The sequence below is a fragment of the Ahaetulla prasina genome, chromosome 1, assembly GCF_028640845.1.
Source record: "Ahaetulla prasina isolate Xishuangbanna chromosome 1, ASM2864084v1, whole genome shotgun sequence".
Lineage (NCBI taxonomy): Eukaryota > Metazoa > Chordata > Lepidosauria > Squamata > Colubridae > Ahaetulla > Ahaetulla prasina.
The window spans coordinates 195,002,650-195,028,654 of NC_080539.1; the positions used below are offsets into that span (position 1 = coordinate 195,002,650).

General features: G+C 38.3%; 1 protein-coding gene across 3 annotated transcripts in view; it reads left to right on the forward strand.

Annotated features, from left to right (window-relative positions):
* Positions 1 to 26,005, forward strand: part of PLEKHM3 (pleckstrin homology domain containing M3) — a 79,143-nt gene that overhangs the window by 25,056 nt on the left and 28,082 nt on the right. Inside the window, exons 4-6 of one of the 3 annotated variants that reach the window (XM_058186239.1) lie at positions 3,181 to 3,326; positions 5,799 to 5,992; positions 25,271 to 25,334. In XM_058186239.1, coding sequence (XP_058042222.1) covers positions 3,181 to 3,326; positions 5,799 to 5,992; positions 25,271 to 25,334 — 404 coding nt within the window. The remainder of the gene's footprint in view (positions 1 to 3,180; positions 3,327 to 5,798; positions 5,993 to 25,270; positions 25,335 to 26,005) is intronic. The other 2 variants (XR_009155472.1, XR_009155473.1) reach the window with 2 other exon arrangements.

Genomic DNA, 26,005 nt, shown 5'->3' on the forward strand with positions numbered 1-26,005 from the left:
TCAAGGGTCTCAATTAATAAGAGTCAGAACCATAATTTAAATATGATTATTACTTGAAAGCATTGATTTCTGAATCTTTTAAGAAAACCCCCAAAAAGTTCCAACAAATGCTCTTAAAATTCAGTGATTTTGGTGGTGGTGGGGGAGGTAAGGAATACATTTTTTAAATCTACATAAATCTAGTTGCACCCCACTCCATTAACATTTTTCTTCTCATTTCTAGAGAGTCATATCCCTAAAGCATTTTAAATCCCCTTAATAAACATTGACAATAAGAATAATTATATTTACAAACATAAAAATATCTCTCTGTGTTTCAAGAATGATCCAAATGTTAGGATTCCAATGATGATTTAATACTGATAGAATATCAATAATTGTTTTGATAAGGTGCTGATGAAACAAAATCCTTCTGCATTTTTCAAAAGAGAAATTAACTGTTCTAGAAATATGTAATGTAAAATTTAACAAGAGGAAAATGCAATATAGAGAATGCTATTTTACTTCTTTAAATATAATAAATGTTTGTTAAACCGCTAAAAAAACCCTTAACAATTGGACTCCATTTATAAGTCCTGAAGCCTAGACATCCTGTATAACAAAATACAGCGTTATATTATATCATTGATTCCTTATTTCTATCCTTATTTGAAGAAAATAGCTTAATTGCTGTCTGTCAGTGACATGCATTTTGTCACCATGCATTACGTTGAGCTTCAGAACATCAAAGGAATCAACTGTATTCATAATTAGACGTAAAAGGATTGCAAAATAGCAGGCCTTGTTAAAAAATAACAGCCACGCAAGTGAAGGAAAGTACAAAGAGTGTTGCACAATTTAACATAGAAAATGTAACACTACAATGGCCTTATAACATGAACTTTTCATATACATTTTCTTTTATTAAATTTGACATTTTGAGTGCTCTAAGCAACCCAGACTATTGTGCATAATATGATATATGATCCAGGTAAAATGTATTGTTAAGGAAATGGAGTAGAAGTAGAAATCAGGGGGAAAACATAGAGAAATGTTGTATGAAAACAGGATGAGCAAAAATTGCTTCCTTGGGAGATGTTGGAAAATAAGAATATAGACTTCTTGAGGAAGGGGAATCTGATCAATGTTCATTGTGATTATGTTCAATATTTCAAAAGCATATTTAAGGTAATATAAGATGCTTCAAACATCTATTTACTTAGAACATTAATTAGCTATAAAGTCTTTGTTTTGCTGTGATAGTTTTATATCAAGATTCATGTACCTACACTTTGTCTTAGTACTTCAGACCAGCCTTGGGCTGGATAGGCGTACATCCTAATAAATATTTAATTTTGCTGTCTGCTTGATGGAGAAGCCCTTGATGAATTTATACCTGGTACATTTCGCAAAGGGAGAGTTCTTTCCAACATGCCTGCCACTATGAAAATGGTGAAGCAAAAATTCAACAAATCTGAGAGGGACGAGACTGAGTACTATCAAATTTGGAATAGATGGTATTCCTGGCTTGAGAGTAATCGCAAAACCTAAGGGATAATTTGTTAAATATAATATGGAGAATGTAAAACTGGATAGGAACATAGGATATGAAACCGAACTGTAAATAGATATTAAAGGTAAAGGTAAAGGTTCCCCTCACACATATGTGCTAGTCATTGCCGACTCTAGGGGGCAGTGCTCATCTCCGTTTCAAAGCCGAAGAACCAGCGCTGTCCAAGACGTCTTCATGGTCATGTGGCCGGCATGACTCAATGCCAAAGGCGCACGGAACGCTGTTACCTTCCCACCAAAGGTGGTCCCTATTTTTTCTACTTGCATTTTTACGTGCTTTCGAAACTGTTGGTTGGCAGAAGCTGGGACAAGTAACGGGAGCTCACCCCATTACACGGCAGCACTAGGGATTCGAACCGCTGAGCTGCCAACCTTTCAATCAACAAGCTCAACGTCCTAGCCCCTGAGCCACCGCATCCCCAAGTAATAGATATTACTATAATTTAAATAAGGGTGTAATTCAAGATAGAGATGTATAGAATTAGAATCTTTGTAAATATGTTTGTTATGGTAGAGATACCGATATGGAAAAGCTACCATTAGTATTAAATTTTTGCTGTGTCTTTTTTTCTGTTTTTTTCTTTTGTTGTGTTTTTTGTATTTTGTGTTTTATATGTTGGAAATTTAATAAATATTATTTTTTTAAAAAAAATTCAACAGATCTATTATTCTCCCTAATCCCTTCCTACATCTTCTCTCAGCAGCTTTAATCAGCATAGCTAGTAGTGAGAAATCTAAGAAAGACAGCTTAACAACGTCTGAAAGGCCACATGTTACATACATAGCCATGCTCTGAAGGAAAGGGGTACAAAATCATTTCTGCCTTGGAAAGTATTATTAGAGAAGAGTTAATATAGAAGAATTATTTACTATGTGTTGAAGGAAGGACTTACTTGCATAACATTAAAATACCACATAAAGATACTGTGATTCTACTGGGTAAAAGGGAAAGGTGCATTGATTTTCAAAAACAATGAGAAATTCTAAATATATAAATAGCTGAAAAAATAATTTTGCAGGTTACAACCGAAAGACATCTATCTTTAAAGTTTTTTTGACTAAATAAAACTTAAAGAAGAGAAAAACATTAAAAATATGAAATTAGTATTAGTATTAACCATGGAATTGTTTTTAAAAATGAATAATAGAATGCTAAAAACCCGATCCATTTGACAGTACAGACACAGGGGCCTGGAAAATATTCAGTCCAATTTATATTACTGCTGGACTCGGTAAAGTACTTGGGTTTTTGTGATTACTTTGAATCGGAATTTCTAGTTTTCACATGTGAAGACAGTTTGCTCCCTGCTCTTCGTTTTGGAATCTCTTGAGTCAGCTGTCTCTCATTAAGTCTTCTCCAAAACTAAAGAAAAAAGTAGTAAGCTGTATCAGGTGGATGGCTCCTAGATATGCCAATCAAAACATTCAATTATTCTCACCATGTATGCGTGTGTAAAGGCAAAAAATGGGAAAAGCAATTGCAGAAAGTGAAGGCCAATGGTTTCTGAAGCTCCATGAAGTTCTGTGGCTGAGATACAGTAATTACATGGTAAAGTAATGGAAACTTGTTTTCAGTGTAACTAAGAATCCATTTTTTACACCAGTCTTTTTTTCCCTCCCTATTTGAAGGTTGTCAGCGTTGCATTGGCCTAAGCAGTGGGAAAGCAAAGGTATGCAACTACAGTGGATGGTATTACTGCAACCTCTGTCACGTTGATGATACCTTTCTAATTCCTGCACGGCTAGTTCATAACTGGGATACTTCAAAATACAAGGTAAAAGTAGACACATACTAACAATAGTACAAGTTCTTGCTCCCTGATTATAGTGTGGAATAAGCTCACACAACTGCCCAATAGGAAAACATTATGTCCATCAGTCAATCAGTATTTTGTGACCACATGTCATTATATTATCTAAAACTATGAAAAAAGAAAAGAAAATTAATAATTTAAGAGGGAGGGGGAAAATATCAACATATGAAAAGGCATGCATGGAATCAGGTTAAGATGGAACCAATACTAAAATTGAGAGCTTTACCATTTCTTTGAGTTTAATATTGCAAAGGTAGCATCCTGACTACTAACAGCTGTAATCACATCTGCAAGGAGGTAGAATAGTTGTTCAGCTATTGATGCTCACACTGCAAAGGCCAAGAGGGAGGAAATATAATTGCCTGATAGAAACAGGAGTTTGTCCCATTCATTCCCCCTCATGTAATGCAAATAAAACAGTTTTATTAAGTGGGAATCTTGGAGGTTTTCCAATTTCCAGTACCTTACCAATGCCAGATGAATTCTAATGAAGATTAATGGTAACTCCATTTCTGTCCTCATGATGATCTGGCCAAGTTGAAAGCCCAAACAACAAAGGCTAATGCAATTCTGCATGTGGATAGGTAAACGTCCCAAAGCACACAAGACTCACAGCCTCCAGTAGAAAGTTGCCCACATCAATAAACATTAAAATCCCACAACTACTGCAGTATCCATGCAGCTGGGCCATACTTGTAGCTGTTATGGTTGTTAACCTGAGAATATCCAAAGGTGGTAGCAGAACCTTTGTTTATGTTGTGGCCTCATTGTCATTGTCCTCAAAAAAGCTCTAAAAGTTGTACAAAGGACAGCTGGCAGGAAACTGGACACTTACTAATCTGGGCACTGAGTTTGGGGGTGAAGTAGAAAAGCTGAAACCATTCATTAGCTTACCCCCCTGTAGAGAAGGAGGCAAGAGTGGCAGAGATACAGAGAACCCATGACCTGGACAAAAGCGACTGAAACATTTTTTAAGTTCAGGCCAACAACATAACTTTCAGAAGTAGTTCACGCACATCCCTCCCTAATCCACTAAAGTATAAGAAAAAAGTTTCTGTTAACAATTCTGTAAGATTGCCAGTGTGTTGGATTAGGAGCCAGGTGATCCCGGTTCTGGTTCATAGGACTGTAGTTGCTGTTTAAGCCAATCAGGCACTCTAAGCCCAACCTACTTTCACATATTGTTCTGTGGGAAAAAAATAGGAGAGAACTTATGTGTGTTGCCTTCAGCTCCTGAATGAAAGGTGGAATATAAATCTAATGAATACAGAATTTGTCTCAGACTTTGAATCTGGCTTCAAGCCATAGTTCTGGGATCTAACTTTCAATCATTTATCCTAACATAGCTTAGTATGATTATTCCTATATTTTAATTTTAGCTTTTTGGATTAAATATAGTGATATAAAAGTGTAGCACATAAAAGAATAAATACATTATTTAACTATTTAAAGTATTTAAATATTAAGTGCTACTTAATATTATAAAGAAAGGGGAACAGAAGATATTAAACAGAGATACCATTTTCCCCAAAATAAGACATCCCCTGATAATAAGCCCAATCGGGCTTTTGAGCGCATGGCAATAAAGCCAAGTGCTTATTTCAGGGTTCAAAAAAAATATAAGACAGGGTCTTATTTTTCGGGAAACACGGTATTTGTGTTCTTGAATATCTTACAGATTTTGGCAAGTTCTTAGATATATGCATCCAAAAAGAAAAAAGAAACAAAAATGGCTCAAAAAATATCAAAAGTAACAAATTTCACTAAATTTAGAATAGAATAGAATAGAATTTTTATTGGCCAAGTGTGATTGGACACACAAGGAATTTGTCTTGGTGCATATGCTCTCAATGTACATAAAAGAAAAGATACGTTCATCAAGGTACAACATTTCTCATTGCTATTGCAAATAATAACAACAATTTTAGTAATGATGTATTTTACTAAGCTATTGTTTGGTCAGTTCCCTACTAGTGTTTCACCATCCTCTAGCTGTGAAAAATATAAACTTTCATTCTGGACTACAAGAATGAAGAATCATGAAAACGGATTTCTAGCAAGAGAAAATACTGTATATGGCAGCAGCCTTTTGCTACTTACATGCTACAGTATATCTAGTCTTTGCCAGTGAGTTTATATTAAATTCCACAGATCCTGGTAGGTGTAGATTTATTTAATACCTATGTAGTTAATACAACTTTTGTAACATTCCACTAACTGAATTTTGCTTCTTTGAAATGTTTACCACCAGAATTTAGTTTATATCTACATTATAGCATCTTCAGAGTGCTTTTTTAATGAATAAGATTACAGTGTGTCTTATCATAACACAAATAATACTAGCATAATGCCACTAAGAGAGCAGCGTACTGATTGCCTCTGACCAGTTAAAGATTTATTAGAAGATAAGCTTCATGGATTTCCCCCTTTTAGGTATCAAAGCAAGCCAAAGAGTTCCTGGAATATGTTTATGAAGAGCCCCTGATTGACATTCAGAGAGAAAATCCCATATTGTACAGACATGTTGAACCATTGGCAAGTGTGGCCCGTCTGAGACAGCAACTGAAATCCCTCCGAGCCTATTTATTCAGCTGCAGAGCAGCAGTGGCTGAAGACCTGCGAAGAAGGTAAGATAGAAGAACAGTCAAGGACTATAGCCATTGTATCTGCCTCCGAAGGGTAACTGGATACTTTTAGTGCAACTGGATGGTTCACTGGCCAAAGAGATGGATCGATCGATCTATCCATCTACCTACTGACCGACCTACCTACCTACCTACCTACCTACCTACCTACCTACCTACCTATGTATATCAGGGGTGTCAAACTTGCGTTGTCATGCAGCATTATGTGACGTATCGTGACTTTTTCCCCTTCGCTAAACCAGGCATGGGCGTGGCCAGTGCATGACCCATCTGGCCTGCGGGCTGCAAGTTTGACAGCCCTGATCTATATCAAAGTACAGTTGCATATCTTCACATTTAAACTATATAGACTATACAACTGCAGCACTTGAAAAGCTAATCTAGTCACTGTTAGATTAATACCAATTCGGTTAGATTCAATAACCAATTCAGTCCTGGAATCACTGTCCTTCTGCTTGAGAATTTTCAACACTGAAAATGAAATGCCAGAGTAGATTAGGTCCCTGCATAAAAGCAAATTAAAGTTATATATGGAGTCTTATGATTGTGATTAAGAGGAAGAGCAGCAGTAAATTTAATTCAATCATCATTGAAACAAAACAAAACAAAAATCAGCTGTTTTTGGCATCCTAAACAAATATGGTGAAAGTTCTGGGCTTGGAAACACTTTTCTTCATTTCTTCTGTCACTCTCTCATCTATCACCTTAACGACAGCTCCAGCTATAGGAAGGAGTGAAGCCAGACCTGCTTTTCAAATAACGAGGTGCTTCCCTTCTAGGCAGGACATGGTTTCCAATCTCTGAAAATACAGGAGACTGAGAATAGGATTTTCTCCTGTACGCTGCTTAGAGGGTGTGGTCTGATTGGCCGGAGACTGAGTTGAATTTGTTTAAACACACCTCCTCTTCCTGCATAGCTCCAGTTTATTAACTCAGTCGGCCATAGAGAGACTTATCCTCCTTTAGCTCCATTGCTTTGTCTCTTCAATCAGCGTATTTAGGAACTTTTAAAATTCAAAAAAATCTTCAAACCTCTTCAAAACCTCCAAAAACTTTTCTCTACCTGCTGGGAGCCTGAATTGCAGCGAAAGACGCTCATGCTTTGCGCGGAGCCCAGTGCTGCTCAGCTGAGCCGCCATTTTATTCTACTCCAAGGGCCTCAAAGCCACAAGGGATCGCCAGATTGGACATCGCTGGATCTTCAGAACTGTTGAGTGGCGACCGGCGAAGCGTAGGAGAAGCCGTGGTATCAGCTTCGCACTAGCAGGGATAGAGAAAGATCCGTGTTGTCGGATGCAAGCTCTCCCTGCCTACGCTGCGGTGGTTAGGCGCTTAGAAGCTGTGTTGCCTGCTTTGCGCCATTTTGGGATTGCCCCCCCCCCATGCAGCTTTAAAAGCGCTTTCAAGCCGTGGTGCCGGCTTGGTGCTGATGGATCCTTCTCTTCTGATTCTTATTCTAGGATCCCTGGATCTGGGGCTGTAGAGAGCGGAGAACGGAGTTGGTTCGCGGATCTTATGAGTCTATCCATCACTCCTCCTTGGCGGATTCCACCAGATCAGAACTCCAGGGGGCCATTCTTCATCCAGAACTTCAATGTGTCAATTAGCCGTCTGGCACTCGAGTGGGAGATGCTGAGGAAGACAACCTTTCCAGGAGGGTTATCTCCACCCTCCTGGCCTCAAGACGCCCATCGACAACTCATATTTACGATGCCACATGGTCATTCTTTCGTCACTGGTGCCTCAGACATCAAGTAACCCCCACTTCAGCTTCAATTTTGCAGATTCTGGACTTTCTCCAGGATGGATTGGACAAAGGCCTAGCCACCAACACACTCCGCCGGCAGGTCGCTGCCCTAGCGACCGTCTTGTTCTGTAACGGGACTTCCACCCTTTCTTAGCACCCCTGTATTTGTCGTTTCTTAAAAGGAGCTTGCAATCTGCGCCCCCCTCTGGTCCACAGATATCCCACCTGGGATCTGACTCTTGTCCTTCAGATGCTTACGTCATCCCCTTTTGAACCTTTGAGTTCATCCAGCCTCAAGTTCTTAACATTCAAGGTTGCCTTTCTCATAGCCATAACCTCTGCTCGCAGGATCTCAGAGATGGCAGCACTTTCAGTAAGAAAGGACTTGTGCATTTTTCACTCTAACAGGATCATCCTCCGTTTAGATCCTACATTTCTTCCAAAAATAAACACATGGTTCCACAGGTCTCAGGAAGTCATTTTACCGGACTTCTGTCCTCACCCCAAACATCCAACAGAACGCCGATGGCACACTCTGGACATTCACAGGGCCCTACGTACCTACCTTGCCAGAACAGCTCCATTTAGGAAGATAGAATCCCTATTCATTTCTTTCCAACCCAGAGCTCTGGACACCAAGGTTTCTCCATCCACCATCAGCAGGTGGATAAAGGCCTGCATTTCCATGGCTTACGACCAGCAGAAACACCATCTCCCAAACTGCGTCATGGAACATTCGACCTGCAGTGCAGCCACCACAGCTGCTTGGGCCACTCAGGCCTCTATCTTGGACATCTGCAGAGCAGCCACATGGGCCTCTCCTTTGCCCTTTATTTGAAACTACAAGATGGACCAATTTGCTTCAGCCGAGGTTTCATTTGGGCGGAGAGTTCTGCAGCGGATTCTTCCTGTTGCTGAGACTTCGGATTCTTCTGTTCCCCACCCTAGGGATATTTAGCTTGGGTATATCCCATTGCTTTGGACTCTCTAAGAGAATCCAACCCCTCCCTATGTTCTTTTTCTTTTTCTTTCAGTACAGGAGCCTGGACGATCTGTTTCTTTTCCCGATTTAAATTGAGTTCGTCTTCCCAAGTTCTGGTTCTTCGTTAATAAACTGGAGCTATGCAGGAAGAGGAGGTGTGTTTAAACAAATTCAACTCAGTCTCCGGCCAAACAGATGAAGTTAACACCCATTGCTTTGGACTCTCACGCAGCGTACATAGAAGGAACCTTCAGGTAAGCCAATGTTCCTCCTCTGTTGCCAGGAGCCTACAGAAAGTACTGAGCCCAAATGCTCCCCTTTTACTTTCTCTGGCCTGGGATCTGTTGGGAGAACGAGAGCAGGATAAAATAAGGAGTGTTCGGTCTTTCACTATCATCGTGGTGGGTGATGGGAGCCATGGTGGCACAGTGATCAGAATGCAGTATGGCAGGCTGACTGTGCTGACTGCCAGCAGTTTGATTCTGACCGGCCCAAGGTTGACTCAGCCTTTGTCCTTCTGAGGTCAGTAAAATGAGGACCCAGATTGTTGGGGGCAATATGCTGACTCTGTAAACTGCTGTAAAACACTATGAAGTGGTATATAAGTCTTAAGTGCTATTTCTGTTGCTATCATCCATGTCCTCATTATTCTGAGTGTTGGTGGAAAGGGCGTGTTTGTCTGTGTGTGCATACACACACGCATGTTTGCTTTGCCATCTTCATCCATGTAATCCAAAGGAAATCATTTTGGAGTTAACCTTGGTTGATATCATGATTAATAATGTCAAAGCCCAATAAAAGTATTAATGTTACTGAAGTGCCCAAACGTAGTAGCTACGTTGCTGTTATAAATGCATTTGCGTTATCTCTATTTGGGACTACGAAATAAAGGAAGTTGAAAATCTCTGCAGCTGAAGAAGGCACATGTTGTATTTTCTTAATATCATATAAGACTCACCCTGCTTTTCCCTATCTTACTTTTTAAAGACTTCCTTCATTTGTAATACTGGCTGTAATATCTCCTTCAATTAGTATGAGATTGAAGGCTGGATGCTTTATGGGAGATTCAGTTCAGAAAAGGCATCAGAGAAAGAGATTACAAGCTTTTGATCAACAGCAAAGCAAAAAAAGAGTGTTTGATTAAAATAAAGAGGCAGGGAGGGCCAAGGCAAGTCAATGAAGAGAACAGAAAAAAAGAGATCAAAGGAAGCAGAGAGTGAAAAGCAACTGGGCTCGAAGGCATGGGGCAAAGGGGAGGGGGGAATGAGGATACTAGCAGAGGCACGAAGAGCCAGTGCTGATGGGAAAAGGTGATAGAAAAGGATACAGAGGAAGCTGTGAAGAGGCATTCAAGGTAGCACAGGAACAAAAGCAAACCTGAGAAAATAAGAACCCTTGCAAATGACAAAGAAGGAAACAAAGGGGGATTAGAGACTAAAGCAGTTGAGTGGGCATGGTGTAGAAAATGGAGAGGATAAAGTTAGGACGTAGACTGGAAATAATGCAGAGAGCTAAACTGTTGAATTATTATCAAACTTGGTAAAAAGTTACATTAAGCTTATCATTTGGGGGAAAGAAGTTAAAAGGGTGTGTGTGCACCTGCAGAAGGTGATTGAGGAAGTAACAATGAAGATGAAAAACAAATCTTATTGTAGGCTAAATAATGTCTATAAAAGACTTGCGGTACATTTGAGCAACAGTACAAAGTTTAATTTTCTCTCTTAATTCAAATAAACTGTAACTAACCTTGGACTTAAAAAGCCATCTGGGTTGGTATACTACCTGGTTTGAACCTTATAACTTATCAGCATGAGTGCCGCCAGAACTCCAGTTCTTTCTTTTACACTGTAGTCCCCAGACAAATGATATTCGGTTTCCTTTCCCCATCCTTCCTGGTGGCATGTGTCTGCTTGTCTGAAAACATTGTCATTATGTTAAACTTTCATAAAGCAAAGTTTAGCAAACTATGAACACTGCACTGCAAGGAGGACGGAACATAGGGTGATTAATCTTAAAGGAAGTCTATTATGGTATAGATAGCCTTATGAGAAAAAGCAAAGAAATAGCTGTAGCTTTTCATCCATGCTTCTGTTTTAAAACATGCAAGGTATTTCCAAAAGCATGGCAAAATGGGTGCCCTGCTCTATGCTAAAATTTCTGGGTTTTGGAATTTTATTTGGGTGTGCATGTATAATGCATGTATAAAACGTCCTTGGTGCTCTCTCAGCTTGGTTGTTCATGATGTTAACTAGTTTGGTAATGAAACAACCATGTTCGGAGAGCACCAAGGACACCTCATTTCAACCCTGAGATACAAATATTCTACTTTATTGATACCCTGTTTCCCCCAAAATAAGATATCCCCTGATAATAGGCCCAATTGAGCTTTTGAGCGCCTGGCAATAAGGCCATGCACTTATTTCAGGGTTCAAAAATATATAAGCTAGGGTCTTATTTTTGGGGAAACATGGTATATGTATGTAAAAAAAAATAATGCCATCAGTTAATATATAGCTGACAGATCTATGGACATATAGAATATTACTTGATAGAAAATTGGTTTTAAGCTTCAAAGACTATCAAGAGAAACTCTAGAAGTGGTTGGTTTGAAGAAAAGTGGAATATAATAAATTACACATGTATATGCCAAAACAGATTTCTGTCTCCTAACGTGTAGGCTGAAGGTATAAACATATTTGAGGGTATATCTCTTAGAATAAAAGTGCACCTTTGACAAAAAGATTTTTTTTAACTCCAGATGCTCATTTGTTATCTTCTTTTGTACCAGATTCCTGGTGATTGCATGGACAAGTCCATGCAATATTCATGTAACATTTTTCAGAAGTGATTTCATTGACTTCTTATTACTAAAAAAGAGTGACTTCAGTGTTTCCCAGTTTCTTGTCTGTTGCCTTTAACCATTATACCAAAATGGTTATTTAACTTATCTTAATGGATATTTAATTAAATACCTAAATAATTAGAATGTAGATGGCATTTTCAGAATCAAAAGTAAAAGTGAAGGTTTAGATAGTTTTGAGCTGACCCAGAACCTACAGTCTAAAGGGATAAATTTCTATTCAGCTTAAGAGTCCTGATATAACTCCCATTAGCACCATTAAGGTAAAGGTTCCCCTCGCACATACGTGCTAGTCATTGCCAACTCTAGGGGGCGTTGTTCATCTCTATTTCAAAGCCGAAGAGCCAGCACTGTCCGTGGTCATATGGCTGGCATGACTCAACGCCAAAGGCGCACAGAACGCTGTTACCTTCCCACCAAAGGTGGTCCCTTATTTTTTCTACTTGCATTTTTTATGTGCTTTCGAAACTGCTAGGTAGGCAGAAGCTGGGACAAGTAACGGGAACTCACCCAGTTACACAGCAGCACTAGGGATTCGAACAGCTGAGCTGCCGACCTTTCGATCGACAGGCTCAACGTCCTAGCCCCTGAGACACCGTGTCCCTATTTAGTACCATTAGTCAATAGTTAATTTGTACCCTGTAGAAGCCAATCTGTGGATCGTGATGCATCTCCTTTCTCTTCGCCTGAGCCACTTTACTGGGGCCTCTGGTGTCATATGACCAATAGTGATACAAATGGATATACAGTAAGTTTGTTCTGTCACTATTTCTTCAAGAAAAATAGGTTGAACATTGAAATAATTCTAATCAAACAAAGTTATATGATCCAAGTCTAAGAGCAGATTTGCGCTCCAGGGCTTAGAAATGTTCTTTACATTCATGCTATTAAATCCTTCAGGTCATCCTGACAGTTGCTAAAGCATCCTGTAGATGACTTTTTAATAAACAACCTTTTCCCAATAATTAAATGCTAGAAGATTTAGCTATAGATAGTTCTCAACTTATGAATGGTTATGATCAATCCAAAAAAGGGGACTTACGATCTGGATTTGAAATTTTGACAGTTGGGCCCCTTTCATAATCATGTGGTCAAAATATGAGGACTCAGCAACATGGCCTTATTTGCAGCATCCCAGTCACATCATCATATTTTACCACAGTTTTGCCAAAAACTGACACTTCTGGTTTTCAGCAAAACTATGCAAACCATTGGTTTCCTTAATGAACACTGTATTAGTGATTGCTGCAAAAAAGTTCATAAAATCATTGTGGTGGGCAAGCTCCTTTACAGTTGTAGCTCGAGTACTATTTGTAATGTTATGAGACATTACAAACAATGGGATGACTGGATAGATTGCTGTGGGCACCTATCACATCTTACTTGTACAAAAAAGTATTGGACATTGGAAGTAGAGCAGGAGGTCTGCTTCTTTAGCCTTGTTACATAGCAGTGTTGAAATTCTGGGACATGAGCGACTGAAGCATGGAAACCCACAGGAACAAATCTGGTGTAGATTTCACCAGTCCTGCAGTGTTCAGAGCAGTAGAGGTTTCCCCACCCAGCTTACTATGTGGGTAACATATGACAATGGAATTCATTCATAGAATAATTGTTGCAACCTCAATATATTAAAGGATATTTAATCAAATGCAGCATTTTTCTAGACTATTTTTCGGGGGGGGGGGGAGGAATAATTTATAAGTTTGGAAAGTCTGAGTTCACTGGATCTCAGTAGAATGCAGAGAATTCCTTTTGCTTTGTCAAAGGTTATTGAGAAATAATACAGTATTTCATACAAAATGAGATGGTGGTTATTTTTAACATAAATCAAAATAAATTACCTTCTCCAAACCTGATGTTTGTAGTTATATTACCGTAGAAAGTCACAATCACAGCAATGTCTAGCAATTCATTTAACAACTGAACTGAAAACTTTCTGTGCTTGAAAATGTTTTCTCTAGCTATCATAACAGGAAAGATGAAAACCTGAAACAGTTAAATATTTTTAAAACACTTTAAAAAGTGTTTTTGACAAGCACCTCAACTTTACTGATCATTTTCATTAGAGTCTAAAACTTCAGCTTTTAAATAGTTACAACTTCATTTCCAGTCACTAATGCAAAGAAAAAAACAGTCAGCTAATAAATAATGTCTCAAAGGTGCTTTTTCAAAAGGCAACTGGACTGAGGGTTTTTTTGTTTCTTGAGGAAGAAGATGATGTTTCGCTTCTCATCCAAGAAGCTTGGATGGTTGAGAAGTGAAACATCTTCTTTCTCAAACAAAACCAAACCAAACCCAGTCCAGTTGCCTTTTGAAAACATATCATTGAGACAACCATGACCTGGATGATTGAGAATCTCCATTATTAGACACTACTTAGACATTATTAGACTAATTAGACATTATTAGACACTAATAAATAATGATAGCAAACAGGCCTCTAAGTAGCTCTCAGTTAATGATGAAAATTGGGACCAGAAACTCTTGCTAAATAGAAAATCATGCAACTGTGATGACATACGATGGCAGTTCTGATAGGTGCAATTGTGAATCTTGCATGGTTCTTAAGACACCACATGGCTATGACTTCTGCCTACCAGCTTTCCCATTGATTTTGTTTGTGGAAAAATAACAGAGAAAGTCACAAACATAGAAATGCTTCAAAACAGTGCAACTGTTCTAATTGCAACTTAGTTGACAAGTGCCCAGATCGTGATCACATGACTACAAGGACATTGCAATGATTGCAGCTACAAGGATTGATCACAAGTCTCACTTTTTTAATGCCATCATAACTTCAGAATCGCTGAATAAGTAGTCATTAAACAGGGACTATTGTATTTAAAATGTTCTTAAGAAACTTTCTTAAACTGCTGTTTAAATTTCTAGTAGCAAATTTGGGAAAAGTTATTTAAAATATTGGGCATGAAAAATATTGTTATTTAAATAAATAAAACATTCCATTTTTCTACTGTTTATTGCCTTTAAAAATTGTGCTGAGTTTTAAATTTGTTTTCATGTTTAGAAAACATTGCTTGAAAATGTGCCTATTCATGGTCAACATATATTTAATAACTTTAATCTATGCTTATCATAAAACTGCACCTGCAAAAAACCAGTAATCAACTCCCTATTGAAATGCATAAAAATCTTAGCAATTTTTTACATTTTACATTTTTACATTTTCTGTAAAATATTTTCAGATATGAGCAAAGCAAGATTATTAATAAATGTTCCTAATTAAGTGCATTTTGGTGCATTTTGGTGCATTTTTGGTGCAAAAAAAACAAAATGCACCAGTACCGTATATGCGGTACCTTGCTCAATAGTAGTACCTGTGAGAGGGATCTTGGAGTCTTAGTCGATAACCATTTAGATATGAGACAGCAGTGTGCAGCAGCTGCTAAAAAAGCCAACACAGTTCTGGGCTGCATAAACAGGGATAAAATCAAGATCACGTGAAGTGTTAGTGCCACTTTATAATGCCTTGGTAAGGCCACACTTGGAATATTGCATCCAGTTTTGGTCTCCACGATGTAAAAAAGATGTTGAGACTCTAGAAAGAGTGCAGAGAAGAGCAACAAAGATGATTAGAGGACTGGAGGCTAAAACATATGAAGAACGGTTGCAGGAACTGGGTATGTCTAGTTTAATAAAAAGAAGGACTAGGGGAGACATGATAGCTGTGTTCCAATATCTCAGGGGTTGCCACAAAGAAGAGGGAGTCGGGCTGTTCTCCAAAGCACCTGAGGGTAGAACAAGAAGCAATGGGTGGAAACTGATCAAAGAAAGAGGCAACTTAGAACTAAGGAGAAATTTCCTGACAGTTAGAACAATTAATAAGTGGAACGACTTGCCTGCAGAAGTTGTGAATGCCAAGACACTTCCAATTTTACGTGGGAGAAAACCCAAATAACCTAAGACCTACATACAAACACCCGTGAAAATCTCAGAAAACAAATATATATATATATATATATATATATATATATATATATATATATATATATATATATATATATATATATATATATATATATATATATATGTAGGTCTTTGGTTATTCGGGTTTTCTCCCGCGTAAAATTGGAAGTGTCTTGGCGATGTTTCGACAAAGTCTCATTCGTCATCTTCAGACTTCAGCTTCGTGCTTCTGGGAGCAATGTGTGATTGCAGCTGTTTCTTCCTTTTTAACTGCTAGTGGGGGTTTGAACTGATTGGGTGGGAGCTTGGCTGTGCTCTGATTGGATGGGGTTTTTTTTTGTGCTCTGATTGGCTGGGGGTATGTCCTGTTTGGATGGGGGCTTGGTTGTACTCAGATTAGTCTGAGTTGCAGGGAGATTTGAGCTGGTGAGCTGCATTGCTGTTGTTTGGCTTCGTGTTTGTGGTCGTGCTACATCTTCATAGTGGGTGTCTGTCTGCTGCATGTATGGATTGGAGGGGTTTGAAATGGCTAATGTTGTAGCTGCGATCTGGCTTCTGGTCCTTGGACGTGCTTCATGATCAGTGTGGGTTTGGGTCTGCTTTCTGGGTGGATGTGTGGTAGTGACATCCTGTGTGGACCTCGTGAGTGTAGGTCTGATGTCATTCCTCGTGTTAGGGATTCGTTTGTCAATAAGGGCGGGTTTCCAAATGGCTGGGAGGTATCATCTCGTTTGTTCATGCTGTGTGGGCGTTTTTCTATCTCGATGGCTTCTCTGATTATTCTGTTGTTAAAGTGTTCAGTTTTGGCGATAGTTCTGGTCTTTTTAAAGTCAATATCATGTCCCGTGACTTTAAAGTGTTGGACCAGGGAAGAAGTTGGTTCCTCTTTTTTGAATGAGTTCTTGTGTTCTTCAATGCGTGCACTTATTCTTCTGTTGGTTTGTCCAATGTATGTGGTGGGGCAGGCGGTGCATGGGATTTCATATACTCCTTGATTTTCTAACTCAATTTTGTCTTTGGGGTTTCTTAGGATGGTGGATATTTTTCGGTTTGTGCAGAATGCTGTCTTGATGTATATGGGAGGAGGGCTGTGCCGTTTTCTTGTTCTCTGTCTTGGATTTTAGTGGGGGGTTCTTTTTGGATTAGTTTGGTAATCTTATTTCTCTGGAATCCATTGGATGTTAGTACGTTTGTGAGAGTGTGTAGTTCGGTTTTTAGGTGTTGTTCGTCAGCTAAGCATTTTGTTCTAGAGATGAGTGTCTTGGCTACGGAGTTGATCTGTGCTGGGTGGTGGTGTGAGAGTGCATGCAGATAGCGGTTTGTGTGTGTTTTCTTCTGGTAGATGGTGTGTCCTAGGGAGCCATTGGGTTTCCTGTAGACTAAGACATCTAGGAAGGGAAGTTGGTTGTTAACTTCTGTTTCCATGGTGAACTGTATTTTGGGGTGTAGGCTATTGAGGTGTGTGAGGAAGTTGTCAAGTTTTTCTTTCCCGTGTGGCCAGATTATGAAGGTGTCGTCTACGTATCTGAGCCAGAGTTTGGGTTTGTGATCAGATTTTTCTAGTGCTTGGGTTTCAAAGTGTTCCATGTAGAGGTTGGCAATGACAGGTGAGAGGGGTGATCCCATGGGTGCTCCTTCTATTTGTTTGTATTTTTGTCCGTTATAGATGAAGTATGTGTTGGATAGGCAGTGGTTGGTCAGATCTAGGATGTGCTTGGGGGGGTTATATTTGTTTTGGATAGCTGTCAAGGCTTCTTTGATTGGCACTTGGGTGAAGAGGGATATGACATCAAAGCTCACGAGTAGGTCGCTGGGCTGTAAGTTTTGTTTCTTTATGATCTCTATGAACTGGAATGAGTTTTTTATGTGTGAGGCGATGGATTCTGCATAGGGCTGTAGTTGTTTGGCGAGAAATTTGGCTAGGTTTTGTAGAGGTGAGCCTATGGAGCTGACTATGGGTCTGAGTGGGGTTCCTTCTTTGTGTATCTTGGGGAGGCCATAGAGCTTAGGGCATCTGGATGATTTCTCTGGGAATGATTCTTTGTTGGATTTCTTCGCTGATGGGGAGGCTTTTATTTTGGATCTAGTGGTTTTTCTAGGTAGGTGGTGGGGTCTGTTTTAGGGGCTTGTATGCAGGGTCTTGGAGTAGGTTGGTTAAGTTGGTTTGGTAGACAGATGTGTTCATAACCATCGTGGCGTTGCCCTTGTCTGCTGGTAGGATTATTATGCTGGTGTCTTTTTTCAGGTTAAGTAGTGCTGTCTGTTCCTCTTTTGAATGAGTTCTTGTGTTCTTCAATGCGTGCACTTATTCTTCTGTTGGTTTGTCCAATGTATGTGGTGGGGCAGGCGGTGCATGGGATTTCATATACTCCTTGATTTTCTAACTCAATTTTGTCTTTGGGGTTTCTTAGGATGGTGGATATTTTTGGTTTGTGCAGAATGCTGTCTTGATGTATATGGGAGGAGGGCTGTGCCGTTTTCTTGTTCTCTGTCTTGGATTTTAGTGGGGGTTCTTTTGGATTAGTTTGGTAATCTTATTTCTCTGGAATCCATTGGATGTTAGTACGTTTGTGAGAGTGTAGTTCGGTTTTTAGGTGTTGTTCGTCAGCTAAGCATTTTGTTCTAGAGATGAGTGTCTTGGCTACGGAGTTGATCTGTGCTGGGTGGTGGTGTGAGAGTGCGTGCAGATAGCGGTTTGTGTGTGTTTTCTTCTGGTAGATGGTGTGTCCTAGGGAGCCATTGGGTTTCCTGTAGACTAAGACATCTAGGAAGGGAAGTTGGTTGTTAACTTCTGTTTCCATGGTGAACTGTATTTTGGGGTGTAGGCTATTGAGGTGTGTGAGGAAGTTGTCAAGTTTTTCTTTCCCGTGTGGCCAGATTATGAAGGTGTCGTCTACGTATCTGAGCCAGAGTTTGGGTTTGTGATCAGATTTTTCTAGTGCTTGGGTTTCAAAGTGTTCCATGTAGAGGTTGGCAATGACAGGTGAGAGGGGTGATCCCATGGGTGCTCCTTCTATTTGTTTGTATTTTTGTCCGTTATAGATGAAGTATGTGTTGGATAGGCAGTGGTTGGTCAGATCTAGGATGTGCTTGGGGGGGTTATATTTGTTTTGGATAGCTGTCAAGGCTTCTTTGATTGGCACTTGGGTGAAGAGGGATATGACATCAAAGCTCACGAGTAGGTCGCTGGGCTGTAAGTTTTGTTTCTTTATGATCTCTATGAACTGGAATGAGTTTTTTATGTGTGAGGCGATGGATTCTGCATAGGGCTGTAGTTGTTTGGCGAGAAATTTGGCTAGGTTTTGTAGAGGTGAGCCTATGGAGATGACTATGGGTCTGAGTGGGGGTTCCTTCTTTGTGTATCTTGGGAGGCCATAGAGCTTAGGGCATCTGGATGATTTCTCTGGGAATGATTCTTTGTTGGATTTCTTCGCTGATGGGGAGGCTTTTATTTTGGATCTAGTGGTTTTTCTAGGTAGGTGGTGGGGTCTGTTTTTAGGGGCTTGTATGCAGGGTCTTGGAGTAGGTTGGTTAATTTGGTTTGGTAGTCAGATGTGTTCATAACCACCGTGGCGTTCCCCTTGTCTGCTGGTAGGATTATTATGCTGGTGTCTTTTTTCAGGTTAAGTAGTGCTGTCTGTTCCTCTTTGGGTAAGTTGCTTTTGGGTGGCTTGCTGCTGCAGAGGATGTTGGTGATTTTGAGTCTGATTTTGTTAGCGTCATCAGGGTTGATTTTGGTCAGGCTGGTTTCAACTCCGCATATAATGGTTTCAGTGGGGATGTATTTGGGAGTGACTGCAAAGTTGAATCCTTTGGAAAGGACATCGGTTTCAGCTTTGGTGAGGATCCTATCTGAGATGTTATGCACTGTTTGTTTCATGTGTGGCTGTGAGGGGGGAGGGGTTTGTTTCTGGCGTTCTTGTAGTCTTCGGAGTTTGTTGGTGTGTGTGTCTGTCTTGAGGGTGGTCTGTGTTTCGGCTCTCCAGACGGCGAGTTGTTTGGATTTGTCCCAAAGTGCAGGGTGCAACTTGTTGCTGAGTTTGAGGTGAAGTATGAGGAGATCTTTGTTGATTTGATCTAGGAGGAATCTTTTTGTGTGAAGTCATTTCTGATTAGGGCCAATTCTGTTCTTATTAGGATGCGTTTGGCGGCTGCAGAGTTGGAGTGGAATTTCAATTGGAAGCATGTGTGGATTAAATGTTGATCTCGGCAATTTCGTAGGAATGCAAGGTCACATAAAATGGACATAAAACCCGAATAACCAAAGACCTACATACAAACACCCTCGAAAACCTCAGAAAACATATATATATATATATACATACATATATATATATATAAATAATTTTTTAAAAGTTCTAGACTTACATTTATTTTTGGATTTATAATTCAATTACTTAATCCTTTAATAAAGATTATTTTGTATAAGTACATTGCTAAAAGTTGTTACATATTTTCCATTTGTAACTATGAAAGTAATGTTTTGTCAAACTGTCCTTAATCAATTTTATAGTGTTTTAAATATGTTTCATTTATAGAAAAATACTTGATTTATATATTTTCCCATTGATTTAAATAAATTTCAGTATTTGTTTGATTTTAATATGGTATATAGCCTAGCCCATTTGCAATAATTTTGGATTAGCTATCAAATTATTCAATTAAAAAAAAGTTCCAGTGATCTGATGACAAACTACTGTTAATGACCTGCTGATAATATATTTGTTAATTGCAAAGTCGTGTCCGACCCATCGCGATCCCATGGACAACGTTCCTCCAGACCTTCCTGTCCTCTACCGTCCTCTGGAGTCCATTTTAGCTGACGCCTACTGCTTCAGTGACTCCATCCAGCCACCGCATTCTCTGTCGTCCCTTTCTTCTTTTGCCCTCAATCTTTCCCAGCATTAGGCTCTTCTCCAATGAGTTCTTTCTTCTCATTAGGTGGCCAGAGTATTTCAGTTTCATCTTCAAGATCTGGCCTTCTAAAGAGCAGTCAGGGTTGATCTCCTCTAGGACTGACTTCACCTTACAGTCCAAGGGACTCGCAGGAATCTTCTCCAGCATCATAGTTCAAAGGTCTGAATTCTTCAGTGCTCAGGCTTTCTTATGGTCCGATTTTCACAGCCATACATTGCAACTGGGAAAACCGTAGCCTTGACTATACACACTTTTGTTGGCAGAGTGATTTCTTTGATAATATATATTGCTAACAAAAATATGGCTACAACCTTTGTAATTGTAGACACACACACCCTTTAAAGTTTTGTTTGCAGTGGAATGGTGGCGATTACTTATTGTTTGTGCAGATGCATACCTGATAAGGTAAAAGGTGAGGATGAATGAAAGGTGTTGGAGGTTATGTCTCAAATTAATTCTATTAGCAAAGAAATGAAAAGACATGAGAAGCAGGTTGTAGGCCAAATCCCCCCAGATCCTTTCAGATCCTTTCCAACTGAGAAACATAAGGCTTATTGCTGCCTTTTTAAAATGGTTGTTAGAGAAGTGTCTCCATCATCACCTTTCTTTGTTTTGTTTTGTTTTATTTTGTTTTGTTTTGCTTTGCTTTGCTTCGCTTTGCATTTTGACAATTTATATCCCATAGGTCCATCTAATAAAAAGATTCTCAAGATCTTGAAAAACAACATATAAAAGTGAACCAGAAATGTAGAATACTTTTTGGAAGGAAAGCAACAAAAACTAAACTGCTTAGACCTAATCAATTCTTTGAAATAATTACTTTTAAATAAAACTTTTTTATATCCATATATACAAAATAATGTATTTGGTGTTTTTGTATTGCTAGGTATGAACACAATATTGATACTTTTAGCTTAAAGCTTAATGGTGATTCCTGGATGGATGGGTGGATGGATGGATGGATACATAAAAATTACTCAATTATTTACAATTAATTAATCATATATTAAGGAAGCTACTATGTGCATGATTGGGGAATGTGGTGGCTCAGGGGCTAAGATGCTGAGTTTGTTGATCGAAAGGTCGGCAGTTCAGTGGTTCGAATCCCTAGTGCTGCCGTGTAACGGGGTGAGCTCCTGTTACTTGTCCCAGCTTCTGCCAACCTAGCAGTTTCGAAAGCATGTAAAAAATGCAAGTAGAAAAATAGGGACCACCTTTGGCCTTTGCCAAACGCCTTTGCCATTGAGGCATGCCGGCCACATGACCATGGAGATGTCTTTGGACAGTGCTGGCTCCTCGGCTTTGAAATGGAGATGAGCACCGCCCCGTAGAGTCGGGAACAACTAGCACGTATGTGCGAGGGGAACCTTTACCTTTACCTTTACCTATATGCATGATATTTCTACATCCCTTGTTTATTCCTTGTATTTTGTTATTTTATTATTTTTTCAAGCCTGTGTGTAAATATGTTACAAATTTACGTAAACTGTCTAATAAAAATAACAACAGAAATGAATCTGAGATGGAACGCAGCTTTGTAGAAGTGTTCACATGTTAATTCTGTATAGAATCCTCATGTGGATTTGGTTTTTTAAAAAAGTGCTGTAAATGCAAAACTTCAAGTGCTTCTGTTGATGACATTTTAGAAATCTTATGAATTACAGAGAAGGCTATTTGAAAAGTTGCCATCAACTAGATAGCATCTAGGCTTTTTTGCTTTTTACATGATGTGAACAATACCTTTGTTGAATCTCTGGACTAAATTAACATGGACTAGATGAGGATAAATAATTTATTGTGTATGTATACAGAATTACCTATTCTTATAGAACTTTTGGGAGAAAATATATCGTCTCGCTGGCATTGCCCCATCTAAGATCAGGAGAGAAGTAGCAGCAGATGCCAAGAGAACTATCTGTAAAATTAGGCAGACCTTTGTCATCCACTGAGGATTTCACCATCATTTGTAATATATTATTATGCTTTATTTTGTTCAGTTCTGTTCAGTTTTGCTTTATTTGATTTTAATGTTTATTGTTTAATTTTTTTGTGCTGGTCTGTAAAGATTGATTGATTCACACTTGAAGTTATTTCTCAAAAATGAATCAGTAACAAATATAATGAAAGGTTTCACAAGGATATTGACACAATGGAAAAAAGGTATCAGGCAAAGGGAATCTATTAATGCAATGTAATTATTGTTGGACACTGCAGGGAGATGCCTCAGACACTGAGTGCAAACAAAAATCAGCAAAACATTTTTAGACCTGTTCAACTTGTGCAGTGTGTCGGAAACATTATGCAATTAAATATATTAAAGTCATTAAAAGCTAATTTCATATTTCTCAAGACTCGTATGTGATAAAATATCTGAATATTATTTGTTTTCATTTGAAGAAGTTTATCATAATCACCAAAAGTTTTTCAGGAAGCAAACTTTTGAAGAAAATTTGTCCTTAAAAGGTTGGGTGAAAATTGTTACTGATTGAGAATTTGGATCCACTATGTTTTATGTGAGCAATGATGGATCTTAGTCTTGATTCAGGTTAAATTTTAAGGCACAGGTATTTTTGTTTAAAGTCCTTCACGATCTAAATTTAAGTTATTTGGGTCAGGCCCATTTCTTTGTACCTATAGTGTAATTCCTTTTTAAAACCTGGGAGAAGGGAATCTTTAAATAATGCCAGTATCTGTTGAGTTTGAAATTAGTTTTCTTGGGTAAAGTCATGGATTCATTCCTTTTCATAACTTTTTTATGGTGCTATTTTGATACGGGTTTGGTTTATGGTTAATTTTTAATTTGCAGGAATCTATTAAATGTTTATTAACTTGACTAAATATTTTAATGGTACTCTTTTATGCCCAGTACAATTTAGCTAAATTTGTCCTGTCTAAACTGTCCTTGGTCCAGCCTTGGGATTTGTTCATAATATTACTTTGAAAGCACTCAGCCCCAGGATGCAACTCAGCTGGTTCCATCCATTAAGCACATGATCTTCATGGCCCTGAGGGTCCTTTGCTGTCTCTGAGTGGGATGAGGGAAACTTCTTAATGCACTTGGAGTGCCATCATCAGCTGCATTCTGCTGTTTGCTTCCATCAAAATGAACAAGACACATTTCCACAATAAAGAGAGGTTCCATAAAACAACGCAACAAAATTGAGTAGCTTTAGTTTTTTTAAAAAAGCTTTCCCTGTAATCTAGTTTCCATGGTAATAGGAATAAGTATATTTTTCCTACTCTAATTCTTTTGCTGATAATGTGCTTAAATGTGTTTGTCACATGCAATCCTTAAGAGTGCTTTCATTTAGAATTAAATTGAGGGAATATTGGAATATCAGTACCTTCCAGTCTCACTTTTTTGCCCACTACATATTTTGTGTATTTTCATGCATTTTTGTTAATTCTTCATTTAAATAATATTTAAAATATATTACATTGGCAAAAATAAGGGACATAACTTCAGATCATGGTCATAATACTTATATTTAAAGAAAATAATGATTTGCTAGTTTTTGAGCTCCTCATATTTAAATAAAAATAAAAATACAACTACTGCACATCTCAAGTGTATTTATAAATTTTAAGCATATTTCTTCCAGCAAGTAGTGACAAATCTCAAAATAATAACCAGGAGTGCATTTTAAAAGTACACTTGTTGGCTCAACTCAGCAGTGAATTCATAACCATTGATTCCTACTTTGTCATCTTCAAACAACAGAAGATCATTTAACAACCTTCTGTACAAGCTGAAGTGACGAAGTGGGAATCGTTGGTTTTCATATTCGATAAAATATCATATTTTGATATAACTGGCTCAAGGTTGACTCAGCTTTCTATCCTACTGAAGTTAGTAAAATGAGGACACAAATTGTTGGGGCAATATGCTGACACTGTAAACCGCTCAGAGGGTTCAATAAAGGGTTCAGTATAGCGGTATATAAGTCTGTGCTATTGCTAATATTATTACTATTGTTGTAGATAAGGTCTGTTAAGGCCAGGAAAAGAGAATTCACATTTCCATTGACTTGAAAAGATGGGCTATAAACATTTAGCATACAGATCTATTCGACTTGATTTCTATAGTATGAGGTGTATATGGCTGACTATGCTGGGTGTATACAGCTCTGTTTTGTCTGAGCTTATCTAGCCACGTTGATGAACTTCTGCAAGTTCTTGAATATGAAGTTATGTGATCAGAAAGTCAAGATTTATTACTGTGCTTGATGTGAAGTCTGACACTTTTTGAAAGGTAGTGTTCATATTTGTTACCTAACTTTAACAAAAGGATAATGTTTTCCACTTTAAGTGTTACAAGAATAGGATGAACATATGTGAATTGTTGTATCTGTCCATCTGCAGGGGATGTTTCATGCACTCTTGACTTCTATACAGAATCCTAGAGACTTGAGAATGAATCAGAACAAATTACTCCTAGGCAGATTTCAAATGGGCAAACTATTTCCAGAGTTTTGAATCTAACCCTTAAATTGAATTGAGTGGTGACCTCGTTTCTGAATATCTGATATGTCAGTTTGAATGTAGTTTTTTCCCCTTTTGGCAAACACACATGGACCAGTGTATTCTCTTGCACAGTGTATACTTATCTGCAGTATTTTACGCCTATACAGTTAGAATCTGTTAACCAGGACAGTGCATGATACTTATTTTATCTTTTAGGAAATTTTCAAATAATATTTTGCTGCTTGGATTTATTCTCTCTCCCTCCCTCTCTCTCTCTCCCTTCTTTCTTTCTTTCTTTCTTTCTTTCTTTCTTTCTTTCTTTCTTTCTTTCTTTCTTTCTTTCTTTCTTTCTTTCTTTCTCAGGATTTTTCCCAGGGAGTATCTTCTTCAGCAGATCCACCTATATTCTCTGGCAGATCTACAGCAGGTAAGTGGTTTTAGATATCAGATATTAGATATGTATCTGTGTGTGTGAGAGAGAGAGACTGTTCAGTTTTTTTCAATCTGTGGATTAATGATAATTCACACTCAGTAATGAAAATATTTCAAGTGTTTCCCAAATGATAACTTAAGAATAGGTTATTTATAACTTGCTTACTTATAGTTTTTAACTTAGTAACAAATATTTATTAACTGATGTTCTTGAAAGAACAGACTGAATTATGAGTTGGCTTCTTTTTGCCTTTAAAACAAATAAGTTCTGTTTTAATACCATATAAAGTGTTTATGGGATAAATATTTGTAAGAATTTTACAAATCAAGGTGGTAAGTACAGTAATCTGTGGACAAGAAGGATACTGATTTTTCTCTTTTTAAAAGTAGATTGCCATTATAGAAGTCTTTTTTACAATGGTGATTGCCAAAATTCAGTGTTGATGTTTGTGAACTGATTTGAATATGTGAAGGGTATTACAGAAAATGAATAATGAATAAATATGGCACTGTGTTATGTGGAAATGACTTATGTTAGTCTGAACTCCAGTCTGATTCCCGTAATAACTTACCTGCTGGATATGAATGAATTTCAGGATGCTTAGAGCCACCTACATTTTTTGTAGAATTCCAGAATCCACCTCCCATACAAAAGACACAAACAGA